Source organism: Alternaria dauci, chromosome 5, assembly GCF_042100115.1.
Source record: "Alternaria dauci strain A2016 chromosome 5, whole genome shotgun sequence".
Lineage (NCBI taxonomy): Eukaryota > Fungi > Ascomycota > Dothideomycetes > Pleosporales > Pleosporaceae > Alternaria > Alternaria dauci.
In genome coordinates this window covers 559401-580116 of record NC_091276.1, presented here as the reverse complement: position 1 = coordinate 580116, position 20716 = coordinate 559401, and the positions used below count along the sequence as shown (strand labels likewise).

The following is a 20716-nucleotide window of genomic DNA, read 5'->3' as shown; positions in this document are numbered from 1 at the left end:
AAAAAAGTAAAATTCTAGATTTATAGACCTTATATATCTCTATAACTTTAGTATTAGAGGTTTTTTAAAATATTAAGTATTAGAGAAGTTATACCTACTTTAATATTAGAGATTTATATATAAAAAGTGGCTCGTCACGCGAAGTAGCTCGTCACGCGCACGGGCACTGTAGTCCCTTCGCAGCCCGTGTCTACCTTGAAGCCAGCCAGCCCATAAGTTTATTGACATTGCACTGTTTCAACGCACGCAGTTTCCTTCTACTACCCTCGTGCCTTTCTGCGCATCCCTCTTGCTGCTCCTGCCCTCCAATCTGTGTATTGGTTGTGTGCAGTAGCGGCTCCAGCACCCGTCTCTTTGACCCTCCCTCTGCCAGCCCATCGTACAACAACGACGACATGGCTGCTCGCCCCCAAGTTCCTGCCATCTCCACAGACATCCGCAGGGACAGCGTCAACCCGGGCCGCATGCACACCGAAAGGTACGGCCTGCCCTCACTTGCTCTCTCACCTTTCTTCCCGTTCTCTCGCCACTCTTTTTTTCCCAACTGCGTTCCTTCACTAGCGTAGACGACTCATAGCACGCACGTGAGCTGGCATCGCTTACATACCGACGTCCCAGCCAACAGACTGCCCTTAACGTAGACATCGCGCTCGACAGACGCGCTGAGTCGTGCAGTCTGCATTGGTTAGACACGCTAGGTCAAGACCGTGCATCAACACCTTTACCTCCCATGATTCAACATCAGTTCGATACTTTTACTGACGTCTTGCATAGTCCGCATGCTTCAACACCATTCGTGCAATCGCCTGCGCGCACCGAATCAATGAGCTCGCGTGTCGGCAAAAGGCCCTTGGACTCTCACTCTCGCGGCCAGAGTCCTCCGGACAAGCGAAGTCGTCTACCCGACCCGCCATCGGCGTTGCAAGACAGGGTCAGATAAGTCCCCGCTCCCCTAATCACTAGTGCTAACAGTCGATTAGTACGCCAACTCTGAAGGTTTCAGGATACCGAGCCCTCCACCATCCAGGAAGAGCTCTTTTGCTAGACTTACCAATACATCTACTGGTCCAAAACTTGCTTCTGACCAGTACAGGCCAGAACATGCTCAACGCTACAGGCGTCAGAATGTGCGGGTTCTGTCTCCGGGCAGCATAGGGAGCGGGGCATCGACACCTACCCACCACGCCCCTCCTACTCCTTCTATGCTACCAGCAACAGACCTGAGCACGCTTCGACGATCTGCAGAGGCAACTAGCTCTGCTACGGATCATGCTCCAATGACTATGCAGTCCCTGCACAAGCTGAAAGAGCGGAAAAGAGCTATCGCCCATCAAATGACGGCCAGCATCAGCAAGACTCTCGCGGCTAAGCTCGCGACTCAAGCAATGGATATTGCGTACCTTAAGAAGGAACGTGATCAAATCATTGGGGACCGAGAAAAGGGGCTCGACCGACTCAAGACGCAGTTAAGCGAGGATCTTGATCAAACGAAGCGCAAATTGGATGATGTAGAGATTATGGCTGCCCGCTTCCCTAGCCTAATGGACAGGACAGAGACGCTCAAGCTTATCAATGCAGCTGCCAAGCCTCTGACAGACCGCTTGGAAGCATTAGAAAAGTCGGCTACCGAACTCCCTAATCTGAACAAGGAACTGCAAGATCTGGCAGCTGTGCCGAATCGATTAGCTGCACTGGAGTCGCGGCCAATTGTTGTTCAGCCAACCCCTGAGCAGAACGAGCTCAACGTCCTAGTCAAATCAGAGCTCAAGTCGCTAACGGATAGGCTCAACAGCCTTGAGGCTGCAGACAGCGCACTGGCCAAGGTTCCCAAGTTGGAAAACAACATCAATACGCTGAAGAACGCAAAGGAGCTACAGAAGATCGACATTGACACACTCAAGGCTTGGAAGGATGCGCAACCCAAAGCAGTGTCTGAGGAGAGCATGAAGAATCTGATCATGACCGAGGTCTCAGCAAAGGCTTCTATTCTTTCGGCAACATTACGCGATAAAGCAGACGAGTCAACCAGGAAACTTGCTGAGCGCATCACCAAGAACGAGACATCTGCCCGCGACTCCCACACCCAGTTGGCCGCACTCCAGGATTTCAAGGCAAAGATTGAGAAGCAGAAGCTGGCTGATCAGCTTTCGGTACTGTATGAGAAGGTCAAGACCGTCGAAGGAAACGATGCGAAGACATATGCCAAAGCAGATAAGCTACAGCAACAACTAGAAGAACTGGAAGATGAATGTGGTGAATATTCAAGACTATTCGACAAGGTGCAGGCAGTTCGTGAAGAGGTGAAGACCATGAAGAAAGACTTTGCATCACTCGAAAAAGATTTTTCGGCGTTTGAGAAGGCCGTTTCCGATCAACAAGAAGATATCGTCAAGTACGTCGGGCGAATCAAGGGCGACTACAAAGATACGGGCGAATCCTTGTCAGAAAGGGTCGCCGCCCTGCGAACAACGGTTCGCCAAGCTGATCTGAACAGACTCCCTATTCGCCTTAGTGAGCTGGAGAAGTCTGAACGTAATCTAGACAGGCTGACTACCCGCGTCGACGAGCTGGAAAAGCTGTCTCCTCGTGTCGATGAGCTAGAGAGGGCTCCCAAGGGTCCCAGCTTTAGGAAAGTTGGGACACCTGTTCTTTCTTCATCTGTTCCGAACAACGTATCTCCGGCCTCGATCGAGTCAAAGGTTGATGCGGTCGACAAGTCACTGCAGCAATTCCGCAAAACTGTGACAGGCAAGAACAGCCTGACCTCCCGGGTAGATAGCCAAGACCAGCGTCTCGACTGCATAGAAGCATCTTCTGCTAGTGCCAGGCCGCTCGAGACGGTCGAAAAGACGGTAGAAACGACTGGAGACGGGGCTCTAGACGAGACGGTGAAAAAGGCTGCAGAGAAGGCTGTGGAAAAAGCTGTAGAAAAGAGAGCCAAAATGTTTGTGACTGAGCGAGAGGCTGTAGAGAGAAATCTCGAGGAACTGGAAACCCGTCTCATGGAAGAAATCCGAGCATCGCGCAACCAGACCCACAGCTCTAAAGTCACATCTACTGAGACTATTACAGCCCCGCCGGCGCAGTCCGACGTGAACGCTATCAATGACATCCAGCGAGATCTTGATACGATTTTCGAGAAATTGGATTATCAGGATTCCATTGTCTCGACCATAACAGATTCCGTCCCCGGTCTCTTCCAGGAACACTTTGACCCATTCAAGGCACGTGTTGAAGAACAGATGGGACGTATTAGCACCATGTTGGACAAGCATCGCGCCGACATCATCGGTTTGACCGAAAAGGTTGAGCACCCGCCGACAGAAGAGAATGCCTTCGGAGAGCAGCAACAAGCTCAGCTTGATGCGGTGGTGGTGGGGGAAGCCACACTCATGACACGTTGTGCAGCTCTGGAAACATCCTTGTCGACAAAAGCCGAGGCAGAAAAGACGGCCCAACAACTGCAAGGGATCACTTTCGCGCTGAACAACCTGCAAAGCCGATACGAGAACATCAGTACCGACGACATCTACAAGCGCATGGTCGACTGGTTCGCAAGGATGTACCCAAACTTTACACAAATCCTGGACGATGTGACTAAACTCAAAGCGACTAAGAACTTTGTGGACCATTACGCAAACTTCATCGCATGCTTGAGTCGAGATGGAGAACAGTTGTCCGGTCTGATAAGTATGTTTCCACACTTGCGAGAACTCGCAACAGTCACTCTGCATCTGAAAAACCTTGTGAACATGGCTCCACAACTAGAAACTCTTGCAAGCAGCACTATGCAGCTACAGAGTCTCATTCAGCGCGTTCCGCAACTGGAGGAGCTCGCCCGATCGAACGATCTGTCGCCACAGGATTTGGCTAGGCTTGAAAAAGCTTGCTCCAATGCACACCACGCCACTACGAAAGCCGAGCAAGCTTGCTCCAATGTGCAATACGCTACCACGCAAGCCGAGCAAGCCAGCTCTAATGCAAGTAGTGCAATCAAAAAAGCTGAACAGGCTAGTTCAGACGCCATGACTGCAAACACAAAGGCGGACCAAGCTGCCTCTGAAGTACAGGCCGCAAATGCCAAGATCGCGGAGATCGAGCAACGACTGATAGAAGAGGTCAACACGCTTGAAAATCTCGACAGTACGGTAAAAGCCCTGCAGAAGTCGCTTCACGGCTTGAACTCTGAGAAATCTTCCTTTGCCAATGCTGGCGCACTTGGCACTGTACAGCAAACGATGAATACTCTGCAAAGTCAATTGGAGCTAATAAGGAAGGAACGCGTGGCAAACCTAGGACAACTGCGCTCTAGTTTGAGTGAAGGGCTTCGTGCGCGCGCCAGTGCGGAGAATGAGATGAGGAAGTCGATCAACAGTCTGAATCAAACGACCAATAACTTGAATCAAATCACCAACAATCTGAATCAAACGATCAACTCGGACAAGACCCTCTACGCCAAGACTGAGGCGCTTGACGGCCTCAAGAAAATACTGGATACCTTACAGTCTGAGTTGAAAACTGATAGGAAAGCACGCTCGGCACACCACAATAAACTGGCTGCCTCCGTCGCCACTGAAGCCGGCAAGATCGCAACCCTGGAGAAAGAAACCAAGCAACATTTCAACAAGGTCTCCACCATCGAAAAAGAGACCAAGGAACATTCCAACAAGATCTCAACCCTTGAAAAGGAGGCCAAGCACCATTTCAACAAGATCTCAACCCTCGAAAGAGAGTCCGCGGAATATTTCAACGAGCTGAGGAAGGTCAAGAATGATTATGAAGCGGCAGTGCCCGAGCTCCAGGATCAACTTGTCGACATTCAGCGGGCAGATGCTGAGTTACGCACCAAGATTGATACCACCTTCAAAGCGTACATTGAGCCAAACCGCAGCTCTTTGGGCCTATTGGATTCGTTATTCATGGTCATTTCGCAGATTCAACAGATCGTTGATAGCCTGAACCAGAACCTGCCGGTAAAACCATTGGAGTTTGAATGGCAGTGCAACTTTTCAAAGCTCGGCCCGGCTACAACAAACGGCGAGCCCAGCAACTCAAAGGGCAAGGGCAAGAGCATGCAGTAAGCGTCTCCTTTGCTCGACCACAGGGCACAGAGCTCGACGTTGCTTTCCTCTGTACCTTGCTCTTATACCATGCCTCTTCATTGTGTATAATACACATCGGAAAAGTCACTTTCACTGGCGTTTCTGGCGGATACTGAGTCTTTTGCAGCAGTATATGATACCCCCAGCCTTGCACGGCTGTTTTTTTTGCGTCTTGCGATTTTGGGTTTTGATGTATGTTAACTCTGCTTTCGATCTTCCGAGTTTCCTTGTCATTCCCATTACCCCATTGTGTATAAGTCCCATTCAGTTTGGCATTTATCGTGTACAAGTCCCGTTGATTCGGGCATTTATCGTGTATAAGTCCCTTTATTGAGCACATTCGTGTAAACATCTCGTGTAGCTAGCTCGTGTACTTACCAAGTCCTGATTCACTTCAGGAAGCGGTTAGGTATGGACGTGGTGGAAGTGGTATAGGCGAGGAGCAAGCATGTGTAATCATGGACATGCGAGTATGTACAAGAAAATGCAAAAACATATTTAGAAAATAATGTGCTAATGCGAGACTTTATACTTGATGCTGTGCGTTGAGAAGTGAAGCGGAAGCGGAAGTTGCGGAAGACAAGCCATTGGCAAGATTGGCGGAAGGCCGCTTCCGGTATATTGGAAACCGTGTGCATACCTTTTCGCGATTCGCATGCAAGATCGTCTGACATGTACGCGTGCACGCTCTTGTATCCTTTGTGCCATGCATTGTGAAACTTGGAACCGAAATTCCTACTCTGTAATACCAAAGAATGTAGTCTGTCCACCTATGAGTTGTACTTGGCAAACAGTGAAGAGCATGCACGGAGTTAAGAAACCGCGCTAACTAACCCCACCAAAAGTTTCGCGTCAGATACCTCGGAGCTCCAACCCTAATACAAACGGAAATCGAGACTGCAAACACGCCTACAAGCCCTCAGTATGGCACCAATACCCACCCCAACCCCCGCCATCGGCGAACCAAACGCCCAAACTTCCATAAACGCGCTCGCGTCCAAAGAAGACGCAGACACATCCATGCCCGACGCAACCACCCACCAAGAAGACCCTCTCGCATCTTCACCACCTTCGTCCCACCCCAAAAAACGCAAACGCAAAGACACGCCCCTCGACAAACAACCCCACATCCTCCACCAATCCACATTCCGAAAAACAACCTGGTCCTACTTCCACCTCGCCCTCATCACACCATCCACCACTTCCTCCACCTCCTCCTCCACTTCCCCCTCCACAACAACATCCCTCTCCCCCCTCCTCGCCTCCTCCCTCCTCGCCCCCCCTCTCCGCGCCTACCTGGGTACAACCGGCACCGCGATTCCAATCGACATGCTCAAGCTGTGCGGACGCGAGATCTGGGTGCGCATACCGCGGCAGGATGCGCGTGCGTTTAGGGCGAGTCTGAGTGGGTGGGTGGGAACGTGTGAGGGGGATGAGATTCCGGGGGTGGAAGCGGGGAAGGGGGGAAGGGTGGGTGTGGCGTGGAGGGTAATAAAAGAGGGTGGTGTGTTAGGGGGATTGGGGGTGGGAATAGGTGGGGATGGGGATGGGGGGGAGTTGTTTGGGTAGGGGGATGATGGGGTAGGGTAGTTGGGGAATGATATGAAGATATGGGGTTCTAAAGGGGGAAATGGTGATGCGCAGGGCACTGCGCTGCGGCCGCCTTGGTCAAAGCCGTACAGACCAGGGGCATACGTGTCTGCTATCGTGTGTTGCGTAGGAGTGACTAGACGACGTGCCATATCGCCGATACGTGATACGCGACAAACATCCACAAGTCTCGAGCCATGCGCTCCGGCGGGACGGACTCAAGCCGAAGAGGACACAGAGGGCTGGTGCAACACCTACTACGAGCGCGCATGGCACCACAAGGATTCAACGAACCGCCACAGAACACTCCCATGCCGGACGACCATGGGAGCAGTTGCCAACATGCAGCATGACGAGGAACAAGGAAGCGAACAGAGTCATTGAATCTACACAGTCCAGAAAGGTATCGCTCGCAACCTCCGAAAACCTCAGCCACTGAACATCGCCTGCTGTTTTCACCACGACGTCGCCTTTTCGCAACCGAATACCCAATGTATCCTTCGTCCACGCATCGCGCACCATTCAGCAATACAGGATACGACCCGTTTACTGCCAGCCAGGCTGCGGTGTATGGTGACCAGTAGGAGGGCCACTGCCGTAGCCAGGTTGCTGCTGCCCGGGAGGAGGAGGATACTGCTGGCCTCCGCCCCCATACTGGTTGCCATGCGTAGGAGCGCCACCGTACTGGTTGTGCTGGTGTTGATCATAGTTGCCAGGGCCGCCGTAAGGGCCGCTTGGTGCGCCATAAGCAGGGCCTCCATAGCCAGCTACACGAGATATCAGTTTTGCTCATCTTTTCCTCACGCGTGTTTTGTCCATACCTTGTTGTCCATAGCCACCTGGTGGACCCCCGTGTGGCTGTCCTTGTCCGTAGCCTTGTGCTGGCCCACCGTATCCTGATTGACCGCCGAAACCAGCTTGCGAGCCGTAGCCATGTTGCTGGCCGCCGTGCTGTGGCTGGGGAGTGTGTTGTTGCGAGCCACCGTAGCCGCCATGGTTCTGGCCCTGACCCTGGCCCTGACTGTATTGTTGTCCGTGGCTTGGAGGGCCGCTGCCGTACTGCCCGCCTTGAGCGCTGTGGTTGTAGGAAGTGGGTGGTGCGGTGCCGGTGTAAGTTCCGCCCGACGAGGCACCAGAGTAGCCATATTCGCCAGCGCCGTTGTTTGGCTTGTTGTGCTAGATGCTGTCAGCGCATTTCCTCACATCGTATAGCGAAGAGAGTCCTGTACCGATCCACCACCGAGCACGCTCCCAAGCATGCCTCCGAGCCCACCTCCAGAAGAACTGCCACCATGTTGACCTCCAGACGAACTTCCATGCTTCCCGCCGCCTAGCAGACCACTAGCAAGCTGTCCAACCAGGTTGCCAGCGCCGCCGCCGCCACTAGAGTGTCCACCAGACGAACTGCCATGTTGCTTCCCACCGCCCAAGAAGCTCCCCGCGAGCTGGCCAACGAGGTTTGTCGAGCCGCCGCTACCATGTCCACCACTGCCACTCGTCTTGTTGCCCATGAGCGCGTTCATTGCAAAGCCCTATATGCCCATTGTCAGCCTGCATGCCCGATTGATGCCCAAAAGCAGGTCAAGTGTCTCGTACACCCAGTCCGCCTGCCCTGTCGCCAGTCGGGCCGTCGCCCATGCCTCTTGTTCCGTCACCTGCGCCGTCTGGTCCTGATGAGCCGGGCACGTTGTACGGGTTCGTTTGTTGCGCCGGGGTGCTGTGGTTCGAGGAGCCGCCTACGGGCGCTTCGCTGGTGGGCAGTTCCCATTGCGAGACGCCGGTGCTGATCTGGACATCTGTCGCTGGGGGTTAGAATATGCGATCTTGTTCATGGGCCGAGGTATATCGTCTGTGTGCATGTCGCGCGACTGTGCGGACTGGGCTACGTACAGTAATACTTGCGCGATCTGGGGTGTGTGTTAATATCGTGTCGCGGGGCCAAGGCGGGGCAGCCGAGGCATCGCAGGGTAGGCGTCAACATACGAGTTATCCCACTGCGCTATCCAGCCAGCAGGAAGCTTGGGAAGGGTAGGGTCGGTAGGGCCCGAGTCCGGCGAGACAGGCGGGATGGGAGGTGTGGGTACCGCCATGGTGTTTCTGGGGAGAGAGGATGGCGGGGTAGAGAAGAGAGAGAGAGCGGATGCGATAGGAAAGGGGAAAAGAGAGATAGGAGAATTGGTTAGTAGGGGAGGAGAGGCGGCTGGGGATATCAATACATCGCAGCCAGCGGTTATATGACAGGAGTGCGAGCAGCAGCAATGGGCGAGTGGTCCTTGTTAGCGTTATGGTGGGGATTGGCCAGGATGCTGGTGCTGGGACGCTGCGCGAGGCTGTGCACTCTGCGCAGTCAGGAAACTGACGCACATGTCCGGCGGGCAAATGTGTTTCTTTCAGCTGGCTTGCATCTGACGGCGACCACACTGCTACTGCAAACAGCTAATCACTTCTCATCGGCACGCTCGGAGATCGACTGCACCATCCTTATTCTACTTGTGGCTGAGACAGCTCCTGGCGACCAAGAAAAGCCAGAGCCCAACCGCTCTGCCGCCCGATTCAGGCCCAATACTAACACACGGATATCTGAACAAGTAACCAAATCAACGCCTGCCTAATGCATAGTTCCTGGCCTGGTCCGAGCAAACACGCCAAAGTAACGCCTGTTTGCATACGACGTCATCCGCGGCTGCAACCTGAAACACCAAAAATCACTCATTAGTTACCACGCATACCCGCCACCGTTGTCGTTGTCGTCATCTTCATTACCGTTCCACTCTTCGTCACCGCTGGGCTCCGCATCCAGGAAGTCGGCTTCGTTGAAGATTTCTTCGCGAGGACGGAAGTTGTCGATGCGGAAGATGACCGTGTGACACCGTCCTTGCACGAATGGCTCCTCCTCATCTGACGCGTCTTCGTCAGAGGCAGACTCTTCATTCGACTCCTCGTCGTAGCTCGTCGCTGCTTTTGAGCGAGAGCGGAGACGCTTTGAACCCCATCGCTCGTCTTGCTTCTGCGCACGTGACGGTAGCAGGGGAGCATCGTCATCGCTACTACTGGCGTCATCTACAACGACTGCTTCGCTTTTTGATGTCTCTTCCGTGATGCCCTCGATGAACGAGTCTACCCGCTCCTCCTCCTCCTCACCACCACGTTCCTTCCATTCTCTAAAAGCCCTTAAAGACGCGAGGTTGGCATCAGGTGCTTCCCACTTCCTTGCAAACACCTTCTTGAACTTGGCAGTCCACTTCTGCCTGAACTCGGCTCTCTGGCGCCAGTCCGTGTCTACCATGGCGATGATGGTGATTTCCTGCAGCCAGGGCAATTCTGCGGCAGAGTTGATGAGTGAGTTGAAGAAGTTGTCTGCAGACTTTGAATTCCACTTCCGTAGATACTGGAAGTCAATGGTTCGAAGTGTTGTTGGCCACGTAGGCATCTCGCTCTCACCAAGAAGTGTCTCGTAGAGAGGCTCGTTGTCCGAAGACATGACTAGAGAGCTGTAGTAGGTTGTGTCCATCCTCAGAACCTCAAGTTTGGGACAAGAGCGTTTCAAGTCGACCAAGTATGACATGTCCAGCGCCTGATTGTGGTGGAGGGTCAGTTCTTCGAGCTGAGAGCCATGGGTAGTCAGGAAATCCGAGAATGCATCAGAGAGTAGCTCGCCACAGTTCACGATGCTCAGACTGGTGAGATTGGTAGGCAGCAAAGGAAGCAGGCGCCCACTGACCACGCCACAAGTCTCGAAAGACAGGCTCCTAAGATCAGGAAGCACAGCCAACGCAGATGCTAGCAACTCCTCTGTTGTTGGCTCGCCCTCATGTTCTTCGGGATCCCCACGAGTGGCTTCAGGATGAAACTTGGTGAATGTTAGATCACGAAGGCTCTGGAAAGCAGGGTCCGCATGAATGGTCTTGATCGATAGAGGTCCTTGGTTACAGAACGTGCTGTTCCACCGCCAGCTCCTCAAGCGCAAGCTAGTCTGTCGAAGAGCATCGAAGAGCTCAGCAGGATATACCCAGCGCCGAAGTCGTCTAAGCCGCGGGCGAAAGGGGGGCCGATCCATAGGATCAAAGACGTCAATCTCACGCAGTGTAGTCAGTGACTGTACCAGAGCCGCAAGGTCAGTCACGCTATTTGCATGATCTGTCAGAGCAGTCATCTGCGTCGCATCTAGCTCCAAGCGCTTGACCATGACCCGGTAGTCATCGTGTGCCCCAGGTGGAGGGGTGATGAGGTGGTGAACGAGGTCTTTGCGCATCTGTCTGATGGCGAATATAGGCGGGTTCCGGTATAGGGCTGTCAAAGCCGGCTTTGTAAAGGCAGTGCATGTCTTGGCCATCTGTACAAGCCATGATATCGCGGGTGTAGGCCTCATATTCTCGTCGTGAAGCGGGTGGGAAGCGTAAACAAAGATTTGGAGGAGGACGTGATATGGCAGAGAAGCCCAGGCCTGGACACAGAGGTTAGAACTAGACATTGTACGAGGTAGAGCAGACCTACCGGCTTGTGCCCATCGGAGGGAACCGTCGTGTGCTCGACCGGACTCTCGTTGTTTGGCTTCAGCGGTGCGCCGATGATCGCCTTGCGTCGCGACCTGCTCTTCTTTGTACCTGCAGTCTTATCCAGCCGGAATGATGATCCCGCGGTAGGTCGTGACCTTGTCCTCACGGTCATGGCCCGCTCCTCCTCCTGCTCGAAGTCGCCATCGGGGTCCTCTTCGTCCTCGTCGTCTGTGCTGACATCTTTGTACGATATCCTTGGCGCTCCCCGACTTCGAGAGGCTCGTGAAATACGTTGGCGCTTGGCAGGAGCGGGCTGTGGTGGCGTAGAGTGCTCGCTTTCACTGGCGGCTTCGTCGTCGACTGGTGGGCGGCGAGTAGATCGTCGGGTGGGGACGGTGCGCTTCCGCGTGTTCTGCTCATATCCAGAGCTGTCCGAGAGATCCTCGTCGCTGCTTGGCTCCTTGTACGATACAGCGCCACGTTTGCGCTTCAGTGTTACAGTCATGTCGTACAATTTAAGGGCCAACGACTGTGGTGGGCCAGCTTGGATTGAGAGACTCCTTACTCTTGGGTCCGGCCTATAAGGCACTTGTAGGCCCTGCAAGGCGATCGCAAAGGTGCATGGGGCAGGCGAAAATGTGAGTCCAAGGCGTAATGATTGGAGGTGAGTGTTGCGACGGTGAGTTGTCGATACATGCGGACAACGGAGGTAAGAGGCCATCAATGAGATCATCCAGGGTCACCAAGCCAATGCGGCTTAGCGCCATCACCCGTGCGCACGTGACATATATTGTCGCACAACTCCCGCACCTACCCGTCAAACGTGTCGAGTGTCCTAGGCGTCCGCGTTGGTCTACAGTGAAGGTCGTGGATACAGGCCGTTCGCCTTCTCACCAGTGAGCGCTATCTGCTTGCGCGCTATCGCGTATCCCTGGTTGCCATCGCGCGCCACAAACCTTTCTGACACAACAAACAGCAGCGACGACAACCACACATCTAACACAACCCTTTGTCAGCAGCTCCACAGCTGAATAAACGACGTTGCATGATTGTCGCGCGCAGACTTATATCGTGGAATAGTCGCGCGTGGCCCGGGGGGCATCAGACCGCCAGAAACAACAACAACCCTGCCTTCTGCAATCTTCATTTTCTCATCCGTCTCTCCATCTGCAAAACCCTACTGCCGACACCCAGAATAGCGGAGAGGAACCGCAAAACTCTGCCTTCTCTCACTTGGCCCCACCAATGTGCGCCCTCACCACGCGTTCTCGGTTGCTATAGGATGCAACTGAGCAACCGAGGAACTCTGTAAGTAGACCACTGTCAAAGACCGACTAAGACATCTCCTAACATGCATGCGCGCCGGCAGAGCATGCTAGGACGGCGAGACAGGTTTTCAGGAAACATTCTTTTATACGATTATCTTTACAGGAAGAGAAGGCTACCTTTCTTGGAGCGGAATAGACAACAGGTGCACTCTCACCGCAACGACGATTACGAAGAAGAGGCGGGAACTGATTTTCGTGCCTGTTGGCGACCCCCATCTTGGGATCTACTGGACGATATGATCTCAGCAGAAAGGGCAACAGGGTCCTTTGTTCTTCAGGCGCACGGTATCCGTTCACAGAACGGCCAGCAAGCTCGCGGTGGTCGTGGAAATGACCTGGCAAAGAAGGCGCGAACTCTATTACATTTGCCCACGTCAATCAAGACGTCTGTCGTTTCATCGTCGCCGAATCCGCCATGTAACGATCCGCCTGAACAGGAGGCAATCCTGCGAGCCACTGACAGGCGGTCGGACCGGGAGGCTTCGATCGAAATGGACCCTATTGTTATCTATCGCGAAGACTGGTACACCAATCCCAGTAATATCGATGAACATGAAACACTGGGAATAATGCTCAGTATCAATTTCAAATCTCACAACAGTCTCCAAGACTTGTGCGATTTCATGGGCATCAAAACCTCGGACCCATCAGCCCGCCTATCTACCACCTATAGGAACATAATCGACGTACCAGAAGGGAGGGTCATCTTACCACTGAAAGCATCTGGAGAGCAGCTCGGCATAGGGCTTGAAGTCAGTATGCATTGGAATCTGCTCAATCAAGACTCAGTGTTAACAAGTCACAACCGGCATCTTCGAAATTCAATCGAAACAGCCAGTTCGTATCCGACACCACCCCTGGACCAGGAACCCAAATATAGGCTCACTTTTGTGTATGGCAATGACATCCTTGAACGATCTGAACTCATGTGTCCGCATTGTTCGAGGAAGAAGATAGCAGACATCGAAGACCTCAAAATGCACCTCATAAGCTGGCACGAGTACTTTGACTACAATGTCATCCTGGAACAAGTCGACAAGGACGGGGTTGAATGTTGGCGGTTCGAGAGCGAAGTAGCAAATTATAGAGCAGGTCAACGTGCAGGTGATACTGCTGACGAGCCTTTCGACGTGTGTGTGCTCGCACCACCTCAGCCCTTCGACAGACGGCAATACCTAGCAGGCAACGACGAGTTTGAAAGAGCTGCCAGGATAGAAAAACCCACCAGACATGCAAAACCAAAGCCAGCAACGGGTGGCTCAAAACTTGGGCTAGGATCAAGACCGCGGAAGCCTCCAGATCAGGTGCAGTCCAGACCGCGAAGAGAGAAGAAGAGATTCGTCGTGCCAAATGCGCCAAAGGGCATCACCTTCTTCCGGTCAATCAGCAAGAGGCCTCTCCAACCCGGTGAGGTCATCAGTGAGAGCGACGACGAACTGGACGAAGGGTGGATGTATTGCCGGAAACATGTGGAGATTGACAAAACAAAACTATCAGATGCTTCCAAGCGTTTCTTGAAGCTCTATGATGACTTTATGCGCGAAGAGAATCTGCAATCAGAGATGCACGTGGAAGAGTCAATCGTTCGATTCGCGCGAGAATGCGGTCCGCAATTGCTGCACGATGACGAAGTCTACCGCGAGTTCAGGAAGAAATTGGACGAGCTGTTGGAGGAGGACATTATATCGAAAGAGGTACACGAAGCTTTGAAGATTGTCGAAAACAAGGAAGGGAATTCCACAGCAGCCAATGAGCTTGCTCGGCATCTAGCATTCCTTGATGTTCAGTATCAAGAGACCCCTGTCGCCCCTACTGACGAAGGGGAAAATCAGAATCTTGTACCAAGGCAGTATCAGAATGCCGCACGTTATGGTTCTGGTTTTCATTCAGGACACGAAAGACAACCAAGAATTCTTGATTGGGTCTCTGATTTAGCTAATGGGGTCTTTAAAGGAAGCAAGACCGCTCAGCTAAGCAAAGACAAAGGCAAAGGTAAAGCCGTAACGACTGAAGCTGGCTACCTTACTCCTATCAATGGGGATCATGATGGTGATGTGGACATGGGCGACAAACCATCGATAAGCATGCCGTTGGAGCCAGCAGAGGTGCCTCAAGACGAGGACGCTGATCCGCCATACGACCTATGTTACTGCAGCCAAGATGCATCTGCAATACCAGGAAAATCTGGTCTGGTTGCCTGTAATAACACGGTAAGTTTCACAGCGTACAATATTTGTGGAATTTAAGCTAAGATCGCTACAGGACTGCATACGTCGGATCTTCCACCTCTCATGTATACAACAGCACACCAAAACACCAACACCAACCCTCACACCGAAAACGCGAGACTGGACTTGCGATGAGTGCACAGCCGACTCCAAGGCAGCGAGATAGCCTCTCGCTGTCGAATATCATGTGGTGTCATAGCGAGGCAATGGTCCCCCCTACTTTTGTGTTGACGATGCTTGGCGTTTGGAAGGGAAAAAAAGGCGGGAACCTCGGTTTTGATCTACGTCCTCTGTTGTGTTCGGGCGCATCGTTACTACTCTGTCCAGTATGTTTTCTTGATACCACTAGCATTTCGAAAGTCGTGTTGTTTCAGGCGTCTGGCCGTGTGCTTAGGGTTGTTTTGACGGGTTGCATGGAAAGCGGTTGATGAAGTACTTGATAGCCGATATATCACCTTGGTACGGCTGTTTGGAATTATCAGTTCCTCTTGTTGTGCGTAATCGAGCTAATTTGACATGTCCGCCTCAAAATATCCTTGATACCACCTACAGACAGTATGGCACAAACAATCTACCACTGCTACTATGCAGGAATTCAAGTTGTGAAGAATACATGTGCCCGTGAAAGCTGCTCGTCATCCAGCATATCATCCATGCTACCTACCCAACTTCAGCCGTGAAGCATTCTTCATGAATGGCTGCCCAAACACTGGCCTCACGACAAAGCCACAATCAAGCACGTGATACGTTGGAAAACACCCCCTTTGATGCCCTATACGACGTCTACTATATTAACCTCATTAACTCAACCCTTCCTCGCCTAAAATGTCCTAATCAGGACACGAAGCAAATTACCACCACCACAATGCCATTAGCCCAGTCGGGCAACAATCTATGCTAAGGGTGCCCATACTCCGCTTCTAGATAGTATTACCGCCATCAAAACACTTTACCGTCGTCGATGACATGCCGGCTCACTTTCCACCCTCCCATCTTGGATATATGCACCAAACCCGCTGAACGCTGCATCAGCGCATGCACGCACATACTCCCAATACACCCTTCTTCCCCAACGCAGTAATCTCGTAGATGATTCCAATGCAGCAGGAATCCCATCATCATCAATATGCAGGTACGGAAGTCATCATTTCATCTAACAAACCTGCACGCTTGTCCGGGTCAGCACTCCGGATACCGTAACCGAGGTGTGTGCAAGGCTAAGCGGATGGATGGGGACATGTGGTAACTTGAGAAAGAAGGAGCACGCGACGGGTCAGATTGGAGATTCTCCTTCTCGCTCTCCCGCTTAGCCTTGCGTGTTTCGGTTATGGGCGGCCGGAAGGAGAAGGTGGGAAGCTAACTAGGGCGGGATGGGGGGATAGGAGGGGTATAATGAGATTTACGTTATGGCGATCAGACGGGATATACGAGCGCGTCTATGGCCATGCGCAGGGTATGGTGGGATATGTTTCAAGTTGGTAAGCGAGAAGCGACGACGGGCGCTTCGACATCTGCATCAATTGAGTATGTCAAGAAGAAGAGGTTGCACTCGATTTGTACGTCATCGACATTGGTATGGAACCACGCTTTGGAGTGGATACACCGCGCGCGCGACACACCAGCCTCTCCAACCTCACCCAGTCCGGCCCAAATAAACCAACTTGTCACTTACCCTACTACTGACCACTCACAGCTCCCGGATCTCTGGAGAGAAAGATGCGATGAACGCTTGGTCCATGCGTGGTATCGTATTCACACAACCGTCCTTCTCTAACACACCAGCGGACGGCCCAGAACATAACCATGTATTGGCAATATCCGAATAGCAAAACGCTGGCGCTGACGCCGCTTACCTGTGTTTAGTTTACGCGCGGCCATGTCACCCAAAAAAAAAAAACACGTGTGGTATGATACCTAGTCACCCGTTTATCGGATCCATCGCGCCGTTTTGGTTTTGGAAACAAAGTAAAAAGTTTCTCGGAGTGGCGTTGTTGCGATTTTCCCTATTGAATAAACGCCGCTGCTGCGGTGGGTTCTGTAACAAAGTAGGCGCGATGTGGGGGTTAGGGTTAGCCCTGTAAGATCTGATACGGCGATTAATTGTCATTTAGGGTTCCGTTGTCCACATCTCCTAATCCGAGCGTCAAGGATGATGAGTGAACGACGTGTTTTCGCAACAACAACAGCACCATCATCACCAGAAACTCACTGTTATGAAATTCACACACCGTTTAGCCGCAAGTGTTTACCACAGGCTAAGTTGGTTGGGCAGGCAATTGTCTGCTTTGGTTTTCGGTGTTGGGACTTGGTCGATGCGTGCATGCGTTGGCGTCATGTCGACTCCCCTTTCGTGCTGCAGCAGTTTTAGCAGCATGTCTGCAGAGAAGCGGCAAGTGTGTAGCCGCAAAAAAATCATGCTGGCAACTCGAGTCATTTCCTTCGTAAGTCTCTCAACCAATACTTTGAAGCCCGAAGTTCTGCCAACCTCCCTTTTCCGCCCGGTGAGAATTGCGGATTTACTCGAATGGATTGGCGATTTGATTGTGTTCAAAGTGCGGAGAATGTTTTGAGAGGGCGCTTACATGCAGATCTGCCGAATGTTCTTGCGCGCAAGTAGCGAGGTGTACCTCCCCCCTGCGTCGTAGACTTTGTGTATGAAATACGAGAACGGGCGATAGTAGCACCGAAAGTTAGTAGGGTATTCATAGGTGAAACAGGACCCGTTGCTTGTGTCGCGCGCCGCGGTTCGCGTTGCCCTACGCTGTCCCGGTTCGGCCCTCCCAGCCACTTCTATGCTGCCTTCCTGGTCAGCCTGCAGGAACTTGACGTCGTAAAATGCTGGTGCTCGCTAGATGAATGGACGCCAGGATACGTACATTGACATGCAGGAGAGAGGTGCGACGTGGTACGAGGAATGCTCGCTCAAAGCGTTGGAAGAGTGCGTACTGATTGGCCACGGCCAGGTCTACTATTGATGTTGTTGCTAATAGGTGCTTTTTTGTACAGAGGCCGTGATGCTGAATTGATCGGAAATCCATCTATCGTACACGTTGCGAGAAAACAAGATGGCTGGCATAAGCGCCTTACTGCCGAAAGAGATACGGAACTCTTTAGTCGTGAAGATAGCGATAGTAAGACATTAGGTAAGGCTCATCATATCTCGACTTTTCGTAAAGTGTCGACATGCAGTCAAGGAAGAAACGAACAAACAGGTTGTGACTAGAAAATTGAGCTTGACGAGAAAAGATAGTGTGTGTCTGGGGCACAAACAGCCCCAGAGCAGCAATAACAACATGGACATGATAAGTGATGCGTGCGCATGACTGGTGCTCATCAAATGTGGTAGCAAGCGTAAACGGCAGAGCGTACCTCCATGGTATCATGGCTATAGTTCATCGTGAGTGCGTAAGTAAAGTCGTTGACAGAACGCTTTCAAAACAGGATTACCGCCGGATGTTGCTTTTGTGGACGAAAGAAACGCTGTCATATACCGACCGTGTCTTTAAACGAGTGAGGTGTCGTGGTTCGTGGTTGAGTCTCTTCGACCCCTTCCATGCGCACATCTCTGTCCCTGGATTCGGTGGAAGATGGCAAGGGCGCAGAAATGGGCGTGTATGTTGAGTATTGTTGGGTGCGGCTAGGATCGCCTGAGCCGTATGCGAGCGGAGATTCCATTTCGCTGCTTGCGTGGTGTTTCTCTAATTCCAATGGTTGTGGCCTGGTCCGTCTTCTCTTGCCTGATGACGATTCCGACCCGTGTTCTACCCCGATCTGGTGTTGCGGTGTCACTGTGGGAGCCTGCTGAGAAGGCGCTGTTGGTGGTGGTGTTCGCTCATGTTGTCGCGGATCCGATCCGAGTGGTGACGGTTCAGGTGGTGCCGTGATCGATTGCCTTCCCCTCCTAGGTGGTGGATATACCTCGCCTCTCGCAGCAGCCTCTTGTGCTCTCTGCTGTGCCTCCGCTTTTGTTGGTCGTCCACGTTTCTTTTTGTTCGCTGGCTCGCCAGATGGGTTTATCGTAGATGTGTAGGCAGGGCCCGCGGGCATAAATTCCCCTGGGAACGAATGCGGGGGACGGGGCTGCAGCAAGCGGCCAACTGGCGTAGAGGCTTCTGGCTGAAGTGGTCGCTTTCTCGCGGTATCCGGTCCGGGATATAGCATGGGTGCGGGTAGCTGGGGGCGTCTATATTCTTGCCCGGGTGCGCCGTAGGTCGCTGCGAGACTCTCGAATGCCATCTGACTGGAACGAACAGACCGACCTGCAGCGCGTTAGTTTGCCCTACTGCAAGACTTGGGTGTAATGTTGAATGATGAACGTGTGTTGCGAGAGAATACAAGCAGACAAGACGTACCTGGAGGCAAGGCCATGTCGTTCCATCGTGGCTGGATGTTGGCGTCGCGTATGAATCCGAAGAGAACATGAGATGGTACGGGAGCTGCTTTTAGTATTTCAGCAAGTAAATAAACCTAAATTAGTTTGCATCAGTTTCCTATACACGGCGACTGTACGTGTGACGGTATTTGCGAGGTACGTACTTTTTCATGCTCTGCCCATGGTGGCTCGCGCGAGGTCGAGGGCTCCATGTCGTGATCCTCGACACGCTCAAAATACGCGAGGGCAGAGACCAAGAAGTAGTAGTGGCAAAAGCTTGCTGTATGCAACCAGACTAATCGAGCATCGATCACAAGGCCGTAAAGTAAGTGGACCGGCGCGAAGAGCAACGCGCCCTCGCGCGCGGTTGTATAGCTGCGTTTACCAACAGAACAAACGAGAGTGCTGAAACGAAAGAGTAACGAGCGGTAGAAGAAGAGCAGCAAAATCAAATCAAAGAAACCTGCGGCGGGCTCTGGTTGTCGTATTCATGCCAGCAGGCAAGAAGGTTGTGTCAAAAGGGACCACATGAGGCTGGGCCAAAATAATTAGGAGAGACAGCTTTCCCGTGAGAGATTACTGGGGGAGAGCCACCCGGTATGTTATACATTAGCGGATTTGTTCAAAGGCGAATGGGAAGCGACTAGTCCCCACACCAAGAATGCAGCATCCAAGGCTTCCCGCACGGTATCTGTCTAGATCAGTACTCGTCGCAAATCGATAACGAAGCCTACGTATGTAACATGAGATCTGGCGGCGCTTTACCCCATCTCGAAAGCCTCAGTCGGATGTTCGAAAACGATTGCGCAAACCGATGAGCCAATCGCCTAGAGAGTAGCCCAAGCCGTGTCTCACCAGCCGTGGAGGGTTTAGCCTGAGACCAACGGCCCTTCCCTTGTAAACCAGTCCCTGCCCTTTGCTTTTTTCGCATGTGCGCTGCCGCCTTTGTTTCGGGGGTTTGACAGTACCGTGTTTTTCGCCATGACGGCACGCGCGACCTCGAGGAGGCTGAAGTGTCGCTGCGCGTACCAGCGCTGGCGTGCTGCGCGCACGCTGGCAGGAATGGTTCAGCGCAGATCGCCGTGGGAAGCGCGTCGCGCCTGATGGGGCAGCGGAAGACGGCGTCGTCAATCCCTGTCTACAACGGTGCACTGGGAATGTGGTCTGTTCCAGGACGGCTGCTGGGGGGGGAGGTGTGTATCGAGAGGCACAAACGTCGCAGCTGCGTAGCTTTGATATTCGCTCTCTTATACCTGGCCGGCGACAAAACTGCGCACATGCATCGACACGTAGCACTCTCCTGCTGGTCTTTTCACATTTCACACCGTATGGCTACGCGGAGCCAGTCGAACATCGGGAGCGGCCCGCGATTCGGCATAGCCCCCAATGAAATTTATGGCTGTCCGCTAGGTGGAAGCGTCTCTTCTCAGCAGGCAGCTGGAGCCGCTGCTTTCCAGCAAGCGACACTCTGGGCCGTAGAGAGGCGAAATCTAGCCGGTGCATCCAGGTCAGCTGTCGTGCCAGCGTCATGGGTTCTCGTGTGAAGAGTAGGTAGCCGTTCAGTCAGAGTTCTGCGCTAGTGTACTTGTGGACTGTGCTC

The 20716-nt window shown here is 52.7% G+C and overlaps 5 protein-coding genes across 5 annotated transcripts; 2 read left to right on the top strand and 3 right to left on the bottom strand.

The window, feature by feature from the left end:
* Positions 1 to 217: 217 nt before the first annotated feature.
* On the top strand, positions 218 to 5588 carry ACET3X_005725 (uncharacterized protein). Its single transcript, XM_069452598.1, has 3 exons — positions 218 to 478; positions 775 to 931; positions 981 to 5588. The coding sequence occupies exons 1-3, from the start codon at positions 396 to 398 to the stop codon at positions 5079 to 5081; spliced, it is 4341 nt and encodes a 1446-aa protein (XP_069306085.1). The 5' UTR covers positions 218 to 395; the 3' UTR covers positions 5082 to 5588.
* Positions 5589 to 6681: 1093 nt separating this feature from the next.
* On the bottom strand, positions 6682 to 8964 carry ACET3X_005724 (uncharacterized protein). The gene is made up of 6 exons (XM_069452597.1): positions 8676 to 8964; positions 8583 to 8599; positions 8289 to 8488; positions 7922 to 8224; positions 7514 to 7868; positions 6682 to 7459 (listed from the first exon to the last, which is right to left on the bottom strand). Exons 1-6 carry the CDS (start codon positions 8780 to 8782, stop codon positions 7239 to 7241), a joined length of 1203 nt encoding a protein of 400 aa, XP_069306084.1. The 5' UTR covers positions 8783 to 8964; the 3' UTR covers positions 6682 to 7238.
* Positions 8965 to 9408: 444 nt separating this feature from the next.
* ACET3X_005723 (uncharacterized protein) lies at positions 9409 to 11693 on the bottom strand (the record flags this gene model as incomplete). The annotated part of the gene is made up of 2 exons (XM_069452596.1): positions 9409 to 11136; positions 11187 to 11693. 2 exons carry the CDS (start codon positions 11691 to 11693, stop codon positions 9409 to 9411), a joined length of 2235 nt encoding a protein of 744 aa, XP_069306083.1.
* Positions 11694 to 13493: 1800 nt separating this feature from the next.
* ACET3X_005722 (uncharacterized protein) lies at positions 13494 to 14910 on the top strand (the record flags this gene model as incomplete). Its single annotated transcript, XM_069452595.1, has 2 exons — positions 13494 to 14726; positions 14779 to 14910. The coding sequence occupies 2 exons, from the start codon at positions 13494 to 13496 to the stop codon at positions 14908 to 14910; spliced, it is 1365 nt and encodes a 454-aa protein (XP_069306082.1).
* Positions 14911 to 17701: 2791 nt separating this feature from the next.
* On the bottom strand, positions 17702 to 20322 carry ACET3X_005721 (uncharacterized protein). Its single transcript, XM_069452594.1, has 4 exons — positions 19851 to 20322; positions 19281 to 19807; positions 19097 to 19211; positions 17702 to 19003 (listed from the first exon to the last, which is right to left on the bottom strand). The coding sequence occupies exons 2-4, from the start codon at positions 19326 to 19328 to the stop codon at positions 18228 to 18230; spliced, it is 939 nt and encodes a 312-aa protein (XP_069306081.1). The 5' UTR covers positions 19329 to 19807; positions 19851 to 20322; the 3' UTR covers positions 17702 to 18227.
* Between the last annotated feature and the right edge of the window lie 394 nt (positions 20323 to 20716).